This window comes from Phascolarctos cinereus, unplaced genomic scaffold (genome assembly GCF_003287225.1).
Source record: "Phascolarctos cinereus isolate Bilbo 61053 unplaced genomic scaffold, phaCin_HiC Scaffold_726;HRSCAF=1367, whole genome shotgun sequence".
NCBI lineage: Eukaryota > Metazoa > Chordata > Mammalia > Diprotodontia > Phascolarctidae > Phascolarctos > Phascolarctos cinereus.
The window spans coordinates 176,495,136-176,513,564 of record NW_027556098.1 but is presented as its reverse complement, the minus strand read 5'-3'; the positions used below and the strand labels follow the sequence as shown (position 1 = coordinate 176,513,564).

The 18,429-nt window shown below is 41.2% G+C and overlaps 1 protein-coding gene across 6 annotated transcripts in view; it reads right to left on the bottom strand.

The window, feature by feature from the left end:
* The window catches only part of GRIK4 (glutamate ionotropic receptor kainate type subunit 4), a 689,615-nt gene that overhangs the window by 427,956 nt on the left and 243,230 nt on the right, over positions 1 to 18,429 (bottom strand). For all 6 annotated transcript variants that reach the window (XM_020984853.2, XM_078146898.1, XM_020984864.2 and 3 more), the window contains one exon: positions 4,147 to 4,278. In XM_020984853.2, the coding sequence (XP_020840512.1) occupies positions 4,147 to 4,228 (82 nt within the window). In that variant the 5' untranslated portion in view covers positions 4,229 to 4,278. The remainder of the gene's footprint in view (positions 1 to 4,146; positions 4,279 to 18,429) is intronic.

Sequence of the window (18,429 nt, the reverse complement as noted above, 5' to 3'; positions counted from 1 at the left end):
CCCAGGGTCACTGTCCAAGGTCCTGAGAGGTGAGGAGAGGAAGGGAGATAAGGACAAAGGCCGAAGTGTAGTTGGCACGATTTGGAGATGGCCAGGAAGAGGCCTGAAGTCCTGGTTAAGGGCAAGAGCCAAACTTGATATGTCCAGAATACAGCACATCATCTTTTACCTGAACTTGCCCTTCCTCCACATTTTCCTATTTCTATTAAGGGCACCACCACCCCTTCTAGTCAACTAGATTTAATCTCTTGGAGTGATCCTCACTTTCTTGCTCTTTCTCACCCACCATATTCAATCAGTAGCCAAGCCTTGTCATTTTTATCTTTACACCATCTCTCAACCTCTATTTCTTCCTTTCTATTGACACAGCCACCACCTTAGTTTATGCCCTCATCACCTCTCACCTAAACTACTAGAGGCTACTGTGATAACTTCTTAGTTGGTCTCCTTGCTTCGCTTCTCTCCCCTTTGCAATCCTTCCTTCATGCAGCCACTAAAAATAATGTTTGATCAGTCTGACCAGGTCACTCCCCTCCTCAAAAACTTTCAACGGCTCCTTATTGCCTCTAGGTTAAAATACAAATGTTTCAACATGGCTTTTAGAGCCCTCCAAGATATCATTCCTACCTACCAATTCTAGCTTTATTTCATACTAATCCCTTTCATGAACTCTACACTACAGTCAACCTTAAGCATTCCCCTAACTCAGTCTAACCATGTCGTCTTCCTATACGATAAACACCAGTGACTCCCTTTCATCTCCATGTTCAAATATAAAATCCTGTTTGGCTTTTAGAGCCCTTCAGAACCAGGTACTTTCCTACCTTTCCAGTCTTCTTACACCTTACTCCCCTCCATGTATTCCAAAGATCAGGGACACTGGCCTCCTTGCTGCTCCTCAAACAAGATGCTCCATCTCCCAACTCCTGGCATGTTTCACTGGCTGTCCCCAGTGTCTGAATCCCTCTGCCTTCTCATCTCCACTTCCTGGTTTCCTTCAAATCTTAGCTAGTCTTATCTTCTTCAAAAAGACTTTCCCAGCCCTTATTAATCCTAGCCCCTTCCCTCTGAGGCTATCTCCAACTTAGCCTGTATATGTCTGGTTTGTACATAGTTACTCGCATGTTGTCTCCGCCATCAGTCTATGAATTCTTTGAAAGCATCACTTTTGCCTTTCTTTGTATCCCTAGAGCTTAGCACAGAAACCTGGCACATAGTAGATGCTTCACATATGCTTATTGAATGACTGACCTCAGTTCAAATTCCACCTGAGACACGGGGGACCTATGTAATCCTAAGCAAGTCACTTCACCTCTGTCTACCTCAGCTTTCTCAGCTATAAAATGGGAATAACAACAGTACCTACCTCCCAGGGTTGTTGTGAGGATACGAAGAGATAATATTTATAAAGCACTTTACAGACTTTAAAGTGCTACATAAGTGTTAGTTACTACTGTTAATACAACAACAACTACTACTACTACCACCACCACCACCACCACCACCACCACTACCACCACCACTCAGGGCTTCAGGCCCTTTGTTCAACTGCATCTGTGCCATGCCGGGGGGGCTAAATGAACTTTGCTGGCCAAAATCACTTTAAGTGATAGGGGAGCTTGAAGGATAGAGGGTATTTATCAGATTCTTGGTTTCCCGGACTATCACTCACAGTGGACATAGAAGTATCAGAATGAAATCAAAGGGCATATGAAAAAGACAGATCACTGAGGGGAACTCATGTATTAGTGGAAGCTTGGAGGATTTATGTGGATGACTCCATAGCCATAAATAAAATTATCCTCTCTTACCCCAAACTATAAAACCTAGATTTGGGGGGTAAACTGAATAAATTATTTGGTTATATCTCCCACCTCATGCCTCTTATGAATGAAAAACAGCATCCAGATGCCCAGGCAATGGGCGCAGACATCTCTTCACAAACATTCATATTTTCAAGACAAGACAAGATAAGACAAGGTGATCTGGGGGAGAGTTCAGCAGGATTATTTATCTCTGGAATTTCTGGGCCCTTTTTCCAGCCCTGGTTTGATTACCATCCATTATAAGAGCTGAAGGGAGGGCAGACATCCTCAAAATACAAAGTGTGCGTGTGTGGCGGGGCGTGTTAAGTATAACTTGAGAAAGGAAAGAGCAATGAGTCGGCCTCTCCCCAATCCTCATAGCAGCCAGAGAAAGGAAGATGCCATTGATTGCAATTCAGGTCCATCTGTGCAGAAGGTTACCTTCCACTAAGCACATCCACATGTGTTTTCTTGACCTACTTCTCTTCCATGCTGGCCCCACAATTCTACTCTGCTCCCCTCTGGGCCTGGGTAATTAGTGCCTATCCCTCTGGAATGACAAGAACCTTTTTTTTTTTTAAAAAAAAAAAGATCCCGGCTCCCAAAATAGCCAAGGAGAGAGTAAAACTGGTATGCACATGGAAACCTTGTTTGTGAGGTCTTTCCTTCCTGGATTGACACCCTGTCCCAAAAGGGTACTAGACCTATTTAGACATATCACCCAGAAGACCCCTTGGGTTCCAGATCAGTTTGAAGAATGAATGCCTGGACCTAAACCCCAGGAATGTTGGCTAAATGCCACCCAGAGAGGTAGAGATGGCTAGGGGATGGGTTCTGTTGTAGCAGTAAAAGAAGTGCCAGTCTCACTTATTGCCTCCTTTCTGGAAGGCAAGCATCAGGGAAGTCAAGACACTTGAGCATGGCAATTTGTAGCTGAGTCCCTTTCCACTTCACATTAGCGACAAATAGAAATTGATGGGTTACTGCTTCATCTGCTCATTTAGAAGCGGGGGGAGAAAAACCTCAGAGCAAATTCTGAATAACTGTAGGCATCTTATAAATTAAGCATCTTAAGGATATGAAGCGTTTTGCATTGCTGCTAAACAGAATTAAATTAGGTTTTGAAGTTTCAGTCAAAATGAATGGAGAAGAAGGTATGAGGAGGAAACCATGGGATGATTTGATTTCTTTCTTTCCTTTTTATTATTTTTTTTTTGGAAGCATGTGGAGTTATAACCAGAGCTCAGCAAAAGAAAATGGAGAGTATTGGAGAGGAAGTAAACAGGTCACTTGCCCAAGTTTCTTACTCAGGGAAACTGTCAGCACAAATTTTCAGAGAAGCCGTACCCTCAGGTAAGGAAAGCAGGCCCAGCCTCTTTCCACACCTGCTTCTGACACATGTTCCTTGGCATCTCTTGCAGCAGGGCTGGCAGTGCCAGGGATCTCACTCCCCTGTGAACCCTAACACCTCCTGGAGCTAGCCTGAATGACACCAGAAAGTAGGGGAGGGAAATAAGTGTGTTTGGGTAAACATCAGTGGGGGTTCTGCTGACCCAAATAATTGTACCATTCATGCTCTAAGAAATCAATTGAGGAAGACCAGGAACCAAGACACCACCATTACTACCACCACCACCACCCACAACCATCCCTCTTTCCCGAGCAAAAACATCCTCCACCTTTCCCACCAAAACCCACTAAGCCATGTCTCCTACACAATTCAAATGTCTCCAGAAATTCCACCTCCGTCACAAAGCGTTCCTGCATTCATCAAAGGACAGGTGGCTTCATCCATTAATTCCAACCCTGGTTGGACTTGGAATCTCCAATGACTACTCCCTTTGTTCTCCACATCAAACATACCCTTTATACATCAGTGCCTTTACTGGCTAGTTTCAGTGTAGAAATAATTTGCTCTCCTCACTTTTGCTCTAATCAATGCTGCCCATCACTGGCCAGCCCTTGATGGCTATTCCTTAATGCCAAACCCTGGGCTGAGCATTTCAGGGCAAAGAGGAATAAGAGCAGCTGACCCTCACCTTAGAGGAGCTGGCAGCTTCACATGGGTCTGTTCTAGATGATGAGATCCATCAGGGCAGGGGTCAGTCCTATCAAACTCATTCTGAGCAATGTCTAACATGGCACCAAAGGGCAGTGAGAGCTGCCAAGCTGCTGTTCACAGGTACTCTAGGCATACAACTGGGCCTTTTTTTGATCTTATATCCTCTCCTGATAAGGTCCCTGCTGCCTCAGTCTTCTTCACACTTAGCTCTCCATGGACATCACCTTCCCTTAACCCCTCCTCTTCCCTGTCCCCCAGAGAAACTTGAATAAAGCTTACCAATCCTCAGAGCATGAGGGCTGCTGGCGACTGTCATGAGCCATACCAGAAGAAGCACCAGAGGCGCCAAGACCCGGGGCATCTTCTATGAATCCTCATGGAGCCCTCCACTGGTCTGGGCATGACATAACTCTGCAAGAGAGAGGGAAAAACTGGAGTAAAAGGCAGGTGGGTGGTACAGTCGATATAATTCTGGACTCGAGAGCCAGGAAGACTGGAATTCAAATCTTGCCTCAGCTAGTTACTAGTTTTGAGATTCTGGGCAAATCCTCTAAACTTTATCTGCCTCCGTTTTCTCATCCATATAATGTAGATAATAGTAGCACATATCTCAAAGATGAAAAGATCAATGGGATAACACAGGCAAAGCACTTTGCAAAACTTAAATCATTAGATTTGTTATTATTATCATTATTGCTGTTGTTATTATTGTCACTAGTAGGATGACCCCACTCCACCTCACCTTGCCTAGCCTGTGTAGCAGAATTGAAAGAACCCTGGACCAGGAGCCAACAGATCTGAGTTCTCTTTCTGTCATTAACTTCATGTGGAACATTGAATAAGTCACTCCCCTTCTCAGTGTCTTGGTTTCCTCCTCTGTAAAATGGAGGGAGGGGTTAGGCTGAACAGAGATGATCTCAAAAATCCTTTCTGATTATAAAAGTCTGTGATTCTAAAGAGTTTCATCAGTCTCATCCCAGGGGCATTTCTAAAGGGCAACTCACCTGCTAACCTATTCGCAGGTAAGGCCACTTCGGATCAAACAGTGACCCCAAATCAAAGCTTCTATCTGTCTGGACCCAGATGAAGATAAAAGAGGCTGGTCCAAAGCAAAGTTGTGAGTTCTGGACATTCCTTTTTTGTCCCACCTCCATAAGGTACCAAGAGCCTTTCTAGTGTTCTACCTAGGTTATGGTGTTGGTTGTTTACAATCTGGATTAATTTTCATTATCCAGAAATTTGTATTTTAAACCTTTTATTTCTAGGTCATAGGATCTCCAAATCTAAGACTTGTTCCATAGTACCACAGTAGAAGGGATAGAAGTAGGAATGAAGTAGAACTTTCTTGCTGCCCCTGAAATTTCATGTCACCTACTTTATGTGGTCATGAAGGAAGAATAATCTTATTTAGCTTATTCAGAGAGAATAAGAACAGACCAACAGTCCACTGGATGGAATCAGGGCCCTGGCCTTGTCTTCTGGGTAAAATGACATCTCAGTAAAGATCTGTGTAAAGATAAATGAGAGAACATAGGCAAAGCACTTTTTAAAATTTAAAATTGCTAGTTCATTATTATTGTTATTATTTTTTAAAAAAACACTGCTAGGAAGACCCCACTCCACCTCAGCCTCAAGTCTTAGGCTGTTAAGATGGAATGGAAAGAACATTGACAATTATAAGCAAATTAAAGGAGCGTGGAATATTTTACCTGTCAGATTTATGGATGAAGGAAGAATTTATGATCAAAGAAGAGATAGAGAGCATTGTGGGATAAAAAATGAATAATTTTGATTACATCAAATTAAAAGGTTTTGCACAAACAAAACCAATGCAGCCAAGATTAGAAGAGAAGCAAGGAACTGGAGTAACTGGAACACAAGTTTCTCGGATAAAGGCCTCATTTCTCAAATATATAGAGAACTGAGTCAAATTTATAAGAATATAAGCCATTCACCAACTGATAAATGATCAAAGGAGATGAACATTTTTAGAAGAATAAATCAAAGCTATCTACAGTTATAGGGAAAAATGCTCTAAATCGCTATTAGAGAAACGCAAATTAAAACAACTCTCAGGTACCATGTCACACCATCTCACACATATTGGATAATATGACAGAAAAGGAAAATGACAAATGCTGGAGGGGATGTGAAAAATTGGGACACTAATGCTTTGTTGGTAGAGTTGTGAATTGACCCAACCATTCTGGAGAGCAATCTAGAACTATGCTCAAAAGGCTATAAAACTGTATGTGTCCTGTGACCCAGCAATACCACTACTAAGTCTATATTCCAAAGAAATCAAAGAAAAAGAAAAAGGACCTATATGTACAAAAATATTTATAGCAGCTCTTTTTGTGGTGTCAAAGAATTGGAAATTGAGGGGATGCCCCATCACTGAGGGGAATGGTTGAACAAGTTGTGGATTATGACTGTTATGGAATGTTATTGTGCTATAAGTAAGATGAGCAGGATACTTTTAGAAAAACCTGGGAAGACTTAAATGAAATGATGCACAGTGAAATGAGTAGAACCAGGAAAACATTATACATATTAACAGCAATATTGGACTATGAATAACTTAGCTACTCTCAACAACACAATGATTCAAAACAATTTCAAAGGACTTATGATGAAAATTGCTATCTGCTCTCAGAGAAAGGACTGATAGCTTGCGGATGAAGATTGAATCATACTTCTTTAAAACTTTCTTTATTCTTTCTTTGGTCCCTGTTTTCTTTTGCAACATGGCTAACATAGAAATGTTTTGTGTGACTACACATGTATAGTCTATATCAAACTGCTTGCCTTTTCAAGGAGGAGGTAGGGTAGAGAGGGAGAGAGAGAATTTGAAACTCAAAATCTAAAAAACAAGTTTGCATGTAATTGAGAAAAATAAAATAAAAATTAAATGAAGGAAACAAAATAAAGAAAGAACATTGACAACATAAAGAAACTCTAGGGAAGTGTGTCCCCATGGGCAAGAATGCTGATCACAAGGAGTTCCATGGGAATCACCTGCTCAACTTACATATGCTTGTTCTTAGAACATCCCAATCACCATTCAGACTCTGGGTTCTGTCAACCATCTAACCATCCATCACCTAACTTTTTATTTTCCTCTTTCAGCATCATATAATCCCCATTTCATCTTTTAACTCTGTACTACCCCAATTTATTCTTTGTCTTCTTACCACAATTGTAAGATTGGCCAGCCATTCTCCACTTTGTTAGAGAACATGACTATGAGATGTGCTTGTCGGTCCATGGTATGTTCATGGTCCATGGCAGTTCTCCTCTTTCATAAACAAGTAATAAAAATGTATTAGCAAAGGTAGGAAGATACAAAGTACTGAATGAATTATTTAACAACTGTCTCCCCACCTTAGGGAAGTCCCCTGCTCCCCTAGGTTGGACAAGCAGAAGCAGCCCAGTTGTTAGAGGTCTATTCCCACTTGCTGTTGGGGATGGATGAAAGTGTTCCACATTCCTAGTTACTTCAATAGTTCTGAGACCTGAAACCTACTCCCTCCAGACTCTCCACTGGACATAATATGCGCTTAATATAGATTTGCTGAATGAGTGAATTATTTATTTATTCATTTGGAATAAATGAATACATTTATGTGGAAGAGGTAGAAGGTGGAATGTGGAAAGAGCGCTGCATTCAGAGTCATAATGCTTGGGTTCAAATCCCAGTTCTGCTACTTAATACATGCATGATATTGGGCAAGTCAATTTCTCTGGAATAGAGTTTCATTAGTTATCATTCAAGAGGGTTGGATTAGATGGCCCCTCCCAGACAGGTGCTGTGCTATACTTGAAAATACATTGAATCTGAAGTCATGAAACCTATGTTTAAATCTTGATATGGGCAGTTACTAGTTGCATTCATCTGAGCAAATTATGCTTATATGCCTCAGTTTCTCCATCTGTAAATTAGGGATAACTGGATTTACACTCACATGGTGGGAAAATTCTCTTAGATATTATTATTATCATTATCCTTATTATTATGATACTTGAGTATACATCTGGCCTCCTCCTCCAAAGTCCCCAGATGCTAAGAGTACAAAGTCTGTCCTCACTGTCCTTCAGTGCCCAGAATCTCTACAATCTCCATCTGTGCAGCATCATAGGCAGAAAAGCAGGCATCAGATGAATATAATATAATAATATTCAGAAATCCCTAGAGAACATGGGGAATGTGCATAGGGAATACCATGCAGGACATCATGGGAGGCCAGCGGAGTCCTAGCTGTTTGGCTGTCCAACCCATAACACCGTCTCTTAGAGACACAGAGTTGGATTCGCACCTGAATGGATGTTTAGTCAAAATCATAAATGTACAAGAATTCCTTTTACAACATACCCCAAAACCTGGCATCTAGACTTTGTAGAACTACAGTGAGGGACAACCAACCATTCCACTTTGGGGTAGCTCTGCTAGGAGGTTTTTCCTTGTATCCACCATTCCCAAACTTCCTGCCACAGCACCCTGCTGTGCCCCAGCAAACTCACAGAAGTACAGCAAGAATTTTAAATTTTCAAGGAGAAAACTGGCTATTACATTCTTAGAATGCAAATGCCTATCAAATTGTTTACACCTAACTACTTAATAAATGGAACTGTTTGGTCTTTTCTTTTTGACCTAGGGACACAGTGAAAAAATTGCTGACACAGTAAGGGCACCTTCAACCGAGAAAGTTTGGGCACCTCTGCCAAATAGTAATCAAGCCTAAATCTGCTTTTCTATCCATTGCTCTTATTTCTGCCTTCTGGAGCCAAGCAGACTAAGTCAGATCCATCTTCCAAGTGACAGCTCTTCAAATTCTTGAAGACAGCTATTATGTTCTCTCCTCCGCTCCCCCCACCATGTCTTCTCTTTTCCAGGTTAAACATACTCATCTTACCCATCTTTGTACAGCACAAACTTGAGGCCCTAGAGCATCCTGGTTCCTGCCTTCCCCACCCCCTACTGAGTATGGAGGGGAGGCGGGTGGAGAGGGAGGGCGAGAGAGAGTGAAGAGGATTGAGATGTTCATAGTATCAAGGAAAACTGTCACATTGATGCAGATTATAGCTACTGGAGCGCTGACAAAGAGAAGAAAAAAGCCCTGTAAAAACTCGGCCTGGTTGTATAAAAGTAATACTAATTACAATCATTTAAGCCAACTACTTGCCATTCACGCCTAATCACCATGCAGCACAGTGAGGATTATGCGCACCCTTAAATATGTGTTAGATTAACTTTGTTGTAAGTTTTAATTTCAGCACTAAACTCTGGTCATGCCTATTCAGGCTTGCCTGCTCATAACTATAAAAAATTAAAAGGAACATTGTCTGGGAGCCAGGGTTCTCAAATCTCCATTGCGTGACCAAGACAAGTTGATCTATCTCTTTGGGCCTCGATTTTCCCAACATTAAACATGAATCATAATTCTCCTCCCCACCCTTGGAATCATCATGAAGAGTGGAAAAAAGCATGTACCACAATAAGCTCAAAATTTGAATACAAAATGTCATCTCATTAAAAAAAAATGGAAGAGAATGAGATAAGGTACTATAGCTTGAGGGAGAATTCTTAACTAAACATGGGGTAGAGGAGGTCATAAAAGACAAAACAGACTATTTTGATTACATAAAATTTAAAAGTGCATGTACAAACAACATCAATGAAGGCGGTAGAAGAAGAGAAACAAGAGAATGGGAAAATGTCTGGTAAATCTCTACATCTAATAAAAGTCTGATAATCAAGAGCTAGATAGATGATAGGTAGGTAGATAGGTAGATAGATAGACAGATAGATAGATAGATAGATAGATAGATAGATAGATAGATAGATAGATAGATAGAAAAAAGATGGATAGATGGATAGATAAATAGGTAGAAAGAAAGAAAAAGAAAGATAGCTAGTTAGCTGGATGAATGGGTGGATGGGTGGATAGATAGAAAAGATAAATGGATGGACAGATAGAAAATAGACACAGATAGAGACAGGGATATATATCTCTATGTGGAATCAGGCAAATAAAATATATAACAAGAGCCAAATGCTATGTTCAAATGATATAAAAAAAATTAGAGGAGCTCAAACTATAAGTGATAATTTTAAAAACTCTCAAAATCATTATAAATAAGAGAAATTCAATTTAAAAACTCTGAGGTCTCACTTCACACTTTGAAAACCGGCAAAGGTGACAGAAAATAAGAAGAGGCAACATTGGAAGCACCAGAGGAGGATGGGCATGCTAACACATTATTGGTGGAACTGTGAATTGGTTTAACCAGTCTGAATATTAACAGTGATGCAATAAAAGTGACTGAACTTTGTCCACACCCTTTAACACAGGGATTCTGCTATTGAGCATATACACCAAGGAAGCCAAAGAAAGAAAGAAAAATTCAATATATGCCCCCAAAATTATTCTTTGGGGTTACCAAGAACTGGAAACAAAGTGAATGTTCCCTCAGTTAGGGGCTAACTGAAAAAAACTATGGCATACGACTATAATGGAATATTGTTGTCCCATAAGAAACGAGGAACAGAAGGAATTCAGAGAATCATCGGGAGATTTGTATAACTGATGGAGAGCGACATCAATACAACCTAATGAACAACTACTACAACACAAAGAGAGCTGCTATCACTTAAAGAGAGCTGCTAAAGAAGTGAGAAATCAACAGGGGTCCCAGAACACAGATAACAAAATAACCTCCTTTCTAAGGGGAAAGGGATGGGGGCTTATTAGGGTAGAATGTTGCACATACATATTACCCAATGCATTCACTGTATCAGATGTTTTTGCTTTGTTTTGACTGCTTTTCTTTGCAATGTGGGAGGGCTCCATCTAGAAGAGGGGTAGAGAGGTTCCAGAAATTACATGGTATAAAGACAAAAAGCACCAATAGAACATTTAAGAAGTAGAACCATAAAAGGTTTTGTTTTGTTTTTTTAATAGAAAGATGAGGTTCCTGGACAGGTCTCCACTTCCTCGTCTGTCAAATGAGGAGACTGGACAAGATGATAGGAAAAGTCCATTCTCTAGAATCCTATGATCCTATCTGCTATATGATTTCAGGGTGTCATTATTGAATATTCTCATTAATGTTCAGATTAATCTAGCCTGGACATGTAAAGCTATATCTTCCTTTATAAAGCCATCAAAACACTGACGTTGGGATAAAAACCTTCTTATTACTTGGCAGTCATATAAAATAGCACCTTCCAAACTGACATAACTATCTGGTAAATTCTTTAATAAGCCCAGAAAATATAGATGAAACCAGCCGTATGTAGGCACAGCAGACACCATCCACACCAAGAACTCTCATAGGGAGTATCACTAGAGACATCATATCAGCACATAGATTTAGAGACAGGTTTTGGGAGGAAGGTAGCAAAGAAAAATTGGCAGTGTATTTAAAGACTATTTTCTTAAAGGGTCTCTGGGCCATCCCTGCCTGTACTGAGCTGTGTCAGCATTGAAGACCTGAGGGGCATGAAGGCCTGAGGTCCAAGACAAAAATGGAAGGGAATTAGCTGTCCCACATCCCAATACCTATAATGTGGGAAATGTAACTTTCTGGAGAGAGAAGAGGCCAACCCCATAGATATCCCCAGTCTTAGGAGGAGTTTTTCCCATTCAGTTAAAAACATTTTACCCCTAAGGACTAAGTTAGATGTCTGAACAAGAATTTATGTAGTCTTCAAGAACTTTGTCATCTGTTTTGTGCCCATGACTTCACCTTCCTCTGGTCTCACCGTACTCAAAGGACCAAAGAATCATATAGACCTAGAGTTAGAAGGGGCCTCAGAGGTCTCACTTTTATATCACTTATTTGACAACTACTTTAATTCTGGCTCTGACACTGACTAGCTAAGCAATATTGAGAATGTCAAAGGGTACTCTGCTTTCTACAGTGGTTATTCTAAGCCTTCTCATCTCTTCCCAAGTCTCCCATGGCACTTACTCCTCCCACCCTTTCAACTGAGGATCTGACCATCACCAAAACACTGAATCCATTCAGACAGTTTCCGTTTCTACTACCTTCATCTCTTATAACTCAGGTATTTTCCCCTACTATCTTCTCCTTCATTCTTATCTTAGGTCAAAAGGTGGTCCTTCTCCTTGCCAAGGCCAACCCCTCTACGTGCACTTTTGATTCATACTCTCCCATCTTCTCCGCCAGATTGCTCCAGCATCTTCCCCTCCCATCCACACTCTCTCCTCTCTTTCTATTCCTTTCTTCCCTTTCCTTCATCTTCTCATCTTTAATATTTACCTATCTACTGGGTCTCCCTATCCCTGACTCCTTCTCTGTTGCCTACAAACATGTCCAAGTCTTCTCTAGTGTTGGGGAGAAAAATCCCTCATTTGAAGCTATCTTCCTATATCTATTCTCCCTTTTGTGGCTAAACTCTTTGAGAAAGCCACCTACAATGGCTCTTCCATCTCCACTCCTTTCGCTCTCTTCTTCATCACTGCAATCTAAGGTCCACCTTCAACATTCAACTGAAACTGCCCTCTCCAAAGACACCAATGATCTCTTAATGACCAAACCTAGTTATTTTTTCCCTTACTCCTCATCCTCTTTGACCTCTGCAGCATTTGACACTCTTCAACATTTCTTTTCCTAGATACTGTCTCCTCTAGGTTTTTTGACATTGCTCTCTCCTAGTTGTCCTCCTATCTGAAAGACTACTCCTCAACATTCTTTGCTAATTCTTCTTCTATGATATGTCCACTAAATGTGGGTATCCCCCAACGTTCTTTCCTAGGCCTCTTTTTCTTTTCACTCTGTGCTATCTATGCCACGGGAACTCATTAGCTCCCATTGGTTCCATTATCATCTCTATGCAGATGATTTCCAGATATGTATCGAGTCCTAATCTTTCTCCTGAGCTCCAGTTTCCTACATTACCAATCTAAACCAGATGCCCATAGTATCATAAACTCAAAACATCCAAAATAGAACTTGTTATATTTCCCTCTAAACCTTCCCCTTTCCAAATTTCCCTATTCCTGTTGAGGGACCAACACACTCCTAGTCATCCAAGCTCTCTACTTCAGGGTCATCCTCAACTTCAACTCTTCACTCTTTCTCATCTTACACTTTTTTTTTTGCCAAATTCTGTTGTTTCTCCCTTTACAACATTTCTCATACACATCTCTCCTCTCCACTCACATAGCCACAATCCAGTTCAAGCCCTCATCTCCTCTCTCCTGGACCATTGCAATAGCCTTCTTGCCTTAAGTCTCACCCCACTGCAATCAATTCTTCACTCAGTTGCCATGGTGATTTTTCTACGGCATAAGTCAAATCATGTCATCCCCTGATCAAGCAACTTCAGTGGCTCCCTATCATCTCAGTTTGGCATTTAAAGCTCTTCATAACCTGCCTCCTGCCTACCTTTCCAGTCTTCTTATGCTTTGCTCCCCAGGATATGACCCAGCTACAATAGCCAATTTGCTATTCTCTAAACATGACATCACCTTCCGCCAGGCTTTCCCCCATTCCTGGAACATTCTGCCCCTTCACCTCCACTACCTCTACCTTTCTGGCTTCTTCCAAGATTCAGCCCAAATCCCACCTTTTCTAATCCCTTCATCTGCTAGTATCTTCTCTCACATGAGTTTCCATCTACCCTGTTTATGTCCTGCATAGAACTTGTAACTGACATGTCATCCCCTCCATTAGAATGTGAGCTCCTTGAGGGCAAGGATTGTCTTCTGTCTTTGTGCTCCCAGCATTTAGCACAGTGCCTGGCACATAGTAAGTGCTTAATAAATGCTTGTTAAGTAACTGAGGGCCCAAGGGCTGGAAATAACAGCCCAAGTTACCACAGTCTATGTAAATAATAGTTTTAATTAAAACCCAAGTTTTCTGATTCTAGGTGCAAAGTTATAAATAAGGAAGCTTACCTCTCTTGGGCTTAAGGAGAAGTGAAATGAGAAGAACAGATTAAATAAAAGAGTCTTCAATTTTTTTTCAGATGTGTGAATGACTTTCTATTTCCCTGAGGACATAAGGCAGGCCTTTGGCATGTACATGTGCGTATATATGTGTTATGGGCCCCTTTGTTAATCTGGTAAAGCCCATGGACCCCTTCTTGGAATGATGTTTGAAAATGAATAAAACAGGATTACATAGGAAGCTGATTATATTAAAATACAGTTTAAAATATTTTTTAAATTCATAGACCCCAGGTTAAGGAACCCTGACTTAAGGTCACCAGATTAGTAGGGATGGCAACAGTTTTCACCCTAGGGGAGAAGGAAGTTGGAGGCCTTTGGCCATGCCAGAAATACAAAAGAACCAAAGGACAGGGGGGTATACCTATGAATGGCCAAGCTGATCTCCCTTCCAATTCAAATCCTCTAGGATTTTCTTGATTTTTACTTTTCATGTTTTCAACATGCCTTATCTCCCCAGTAAGATTGGAAGTTATCTGAAAGTAGGGCAGGGACTGTGCATTATACTTCTGTGGGACCTCCATAGTCCAAGAGCTCAGTAGATGTGTGCTAAATATAGACTAGTAATTACTGTGAACAAATTCAAGTACTGGATTTGGAGTCAAGAGGACTGGGTTTGGGTCCCAGTCCTATCACTAATTACCTGAGTGACTTGGGGTTGTATGAGATTTATTTTAAATGTTTTCCAATGCCAAGCATGGTAGCTGAACTCCTTCAGTCCAGGTGCTAATGATCTCTCCTCATCTCTGCTAAGTCCCTTTGATACTTTCTCCCTCTCTCTTCCTCAAGGGGCTATTACACTACTAATTGTGATTTTTTTTTTCTGGGAGGGTCAGAAAGAAAGCTGACAGTGACCAGATGGGTTTCAAGATGGGGAGGGCTGAAGAAATCAGATGGGCAGCTGGAATAATTACAGGTCTTTTCACAGCTGTGGGAACCTGATTATTTTTCATGATGCCACAGGCTATTTAAAATAAATGGACCTGGACTTCCCTGCTGATTCCCTGTCTCTGCCCCTAGATGAGAGGCTGTAAGCAGATGGAGAGATGGGCAAGTCATGGAATCACACAATATTAAAACTGAAAGGGCTGTTAGGTATCACCTAAGTCCAAGACTTCTCAAACTGTGCTCTGAGGACCCCTGAGAGTCTCCAAGACCCTTTCAGGGGTCTACAAGGTCAAAACTATTTTCATAATAATACTAAAATGGTATTTGCCTATTAAAATAACCTTCCTTTTTCCAACTACATATTGGTATGAGGCTGGATTTTCTCCATGTACTGCAACCACAACAAAATATCTCAACAGATTGAATGTTAAAGCAGACATGGGAATCCAGTTTATCATTTATTAAGCCAGACATTAAAGGGATTTGCAAAAAATATGTGAAATAATGCCATCTTTTTCACTAATTTTTGTTACAGAAATATAATTAATTTTATAAAATATGTTATTTATGTTAATGTATAATGGGTTATTGTTATATTTAAATGAATTAATATTTTAAAATTTTATTGGTTTTAATTTTAATGTGATACATTTCAAGAGAGCTAACCCACATAAACAAAAGCTCTCTGGGGTCCTCAGTAAGTTTTAAGAGCCTGAAGAGACCTGGAAACCAAAATGTTTGAGAACTACTGATCTAGTCCAACCTCTCACTTCAGAGAAGAGAAAAATGAGGCTCTGAAAGGGGAATGATTTATGCTAGGTCACACACTTAACAGAGCCAAGACTCAAACCCAGGGCTTCTGAATCTAACGCTGGTAGAGGAGGGAACAGGGGCAGAAGGAATCTGCCCAGGGAAGCAATACAAGAGAATTAGCACCTGGCATCTTGACTTCCCAAAGATGAAAGCTAGAAAAGAAGGACTTCTGGAGATGACAGAGCCAGAAGAAATCTCAAAAATCGACTAGTCTAACCCCCCATTTTGTAGATGAGGAAACTGAGGCTCAGTGTACCTATCTAAGACCATACAGCTAGTCAATGAACTTTTATATTGCAGTGGCTCTAAACTTCCTCCTATATGCACTTCCAAAATGATTCTACTTCCACTCGACCCTTATTTCTTATTATTCTCTGAATCCTTATTCATTCTATATTATTTCCAAGCCTTCCCATAGGATCACGGAATTACAGATTTCAAAGTTGAAGGGAACCCTAGAAGCCAAGTAATCCTGCCTCTTTATTTTACAGATGATGAAACCAAGACTTAAAGAGAGTAGGGGACTTATCGAAGGTCACTCAGGGAGTAAGCAGGAGAATTGGGATTTGAATTCAGGTCCTCAGACTCGAAATTTAGTGCTCTTTCCATTCTCCCATGCCGTTGAAATACTTCCTCCAACCTCTCCATTGACCCATGTCCCTCTTCTCCTTCAAAATTTTGCTCAACACCCACTTCCTTCAGGCAGCCTACCTTGACTAACCCTGTGAAGCTCTAGTCATTCATTCCTTTCGCTTTTCTGAGCCTTCAGAGCTCATAAACTCACCTGACATGGCCAAGTGGTCTGCAATTAACCTGTTATCTCTGTGTGTGACTGTTGTATGTGTTGGTCTCCCTCATCCTCCTCATCCTCCTCACTATTATTGATAATATTGGTTTGAGCAGGCATTAGATTAGGATTTTGTGGGTAACTGATGATAATAATGGATTATGTTTAAATAGCACTTTATAGTTTACAAAATACTTTACATTCATTATCCTCTGACCTTCTTCAGACTGTGAGCTCCCCAAGGTTGAGATACTTATGTCTTTTCCCTCTGCATCTCTGATGGGTGCCCAGTGTGGAGCACTACACTCAGAGGGCACTCTCTGATGCTGATTATACTGTATCTGTCAATATCCGTTAACACTGTCCTCTCACAGTCTGTTATTCAAGGAGAAAAAGGAGGAGACATAGAAACAGAGGCAAATGAGACCTTCTTGGAGGGAAGGAGCCTGTTAAAGGGGACAAAAGCAAAAGTAAATCATCCTTCCTTTGTGAGCTTGGAGACATACCAGTGGCAGCAGGGAAATGAGAGCAGCCAGGGCAGATGGGAAGGGCAGGACTGACTCTGAGTCGTGAAAAATGTCTCTGGCATTTATCTGAGGCCACCAGCCTGGGTCTTGGGGGAGCTGGCTCCTAGTAGAGGGCCCACGTGAGCTGGGAACTTTAAAACAGAGCAAGAAGGAATTGAAGCCCTGGCACATTTGGGGCAGAGGAACCTTGTAGACTAGAGGACAAATAAAATATAGGGATTCAGAGAAGAAAGACACAGAGAGAGATGGAAAGACAAAAACAGACACATACACTCACACACACACACATAACAAAGAGAGAGAGAAAGAGACAGAAATAGGACAGAGATGGACAAATTAGTAAGGGGGTGCTGTTGCTCACCTCCAAATGACCACAGTCCATTGGCCCCTGCTGTTGAGCACTTTATGGTATGGAAGGGCAGAGCTCAATCTTAGAGGAGCCTGCCTGTGCTACAGAATGAGGCTGTATGTACTTCACCCTCCCATGAATAGAGGCAAACAACACAAATTAGGATGATTTCACTTGGAGAAGTCTAAGTGGGGCTGAACTTTGAGCCTCTGATGGGCAGAGATCTTATACAAGGTACCCTAAAAGTCCTAGGGCAGTTGTAAGCAAAAAACTGCCCTACAACTTTTGAGATATCTTGTGTTAATATTTCCACAAAGGATAAAATAGGAGGAAACAGGCTCCAACTGTAATATGGTATGTGGTTATCATTAAAGAACTATATTGCGAGTTTGTTGGGTTCCAGAGATCCAGGGAGAGAGTCATATCAGCTCCTCTATTTTGCATCTGGTCTGGTTTACTTTACTGTACTTTTGCTTTTGTTTCTAGATGCTTCTTGCATTTTGCTGTCCTGATCCCCAGTTAGAGTTTAAGCTTCTCAAGGGTATGAACTGTACCTTCTATCTTTATTCCTCCCAGTTCCTCTAGGAAAGTGAGCCTGAGCACACAGTAGGTGCTGTGGAAAGGCAAAATAGTATAAATGAATTAATGATGAGGTCTCTCTATATCCAAGTCTCTTGAAGCTGTCAATAGCTGGATTCAATTCTTTTCTGTGCTCTGCATAATTTTTCTTCACTGAAGGTTTGTACCTAAAAGGAAGCAGGTGCTCAGACTTCCCTAGAGACTCCAGGTGCCCAAGCAAAGAAGCCGTGTAACAGACCTTCAGTGGTCTTTAATAAACAAGTCAACACACATTTATTAAGTGCCCACAATAAGCCACGCACTGTGCTTTCAGTCTACGTGGAGCTAGTGGGATATGCCAACTGCTGATTTCCTTTCTCTGAGCCCTGCTGCATCCTGCTAGGCACTGCCACTCTACCTATCCATTAGCTTCAAAAGATCAACCAATGGAAAGATGTGTATACCTGAAGCTAACACAGAGCTAGACCTTTCTTTCCCTCATCTTCTGTTACAGTTGTGGTTGTGGTTGTGTGGTTTGTCCTTCATCCTCAAAGAGGACTACGACATCAGGGAGATGGTGTCATGACTTGCAATTGAATTGGATTTGTGTGAGGGAGAGCTGTGGCAAAGTCACCAGCTTCACTTTCTCCTCCAGAGCCATCT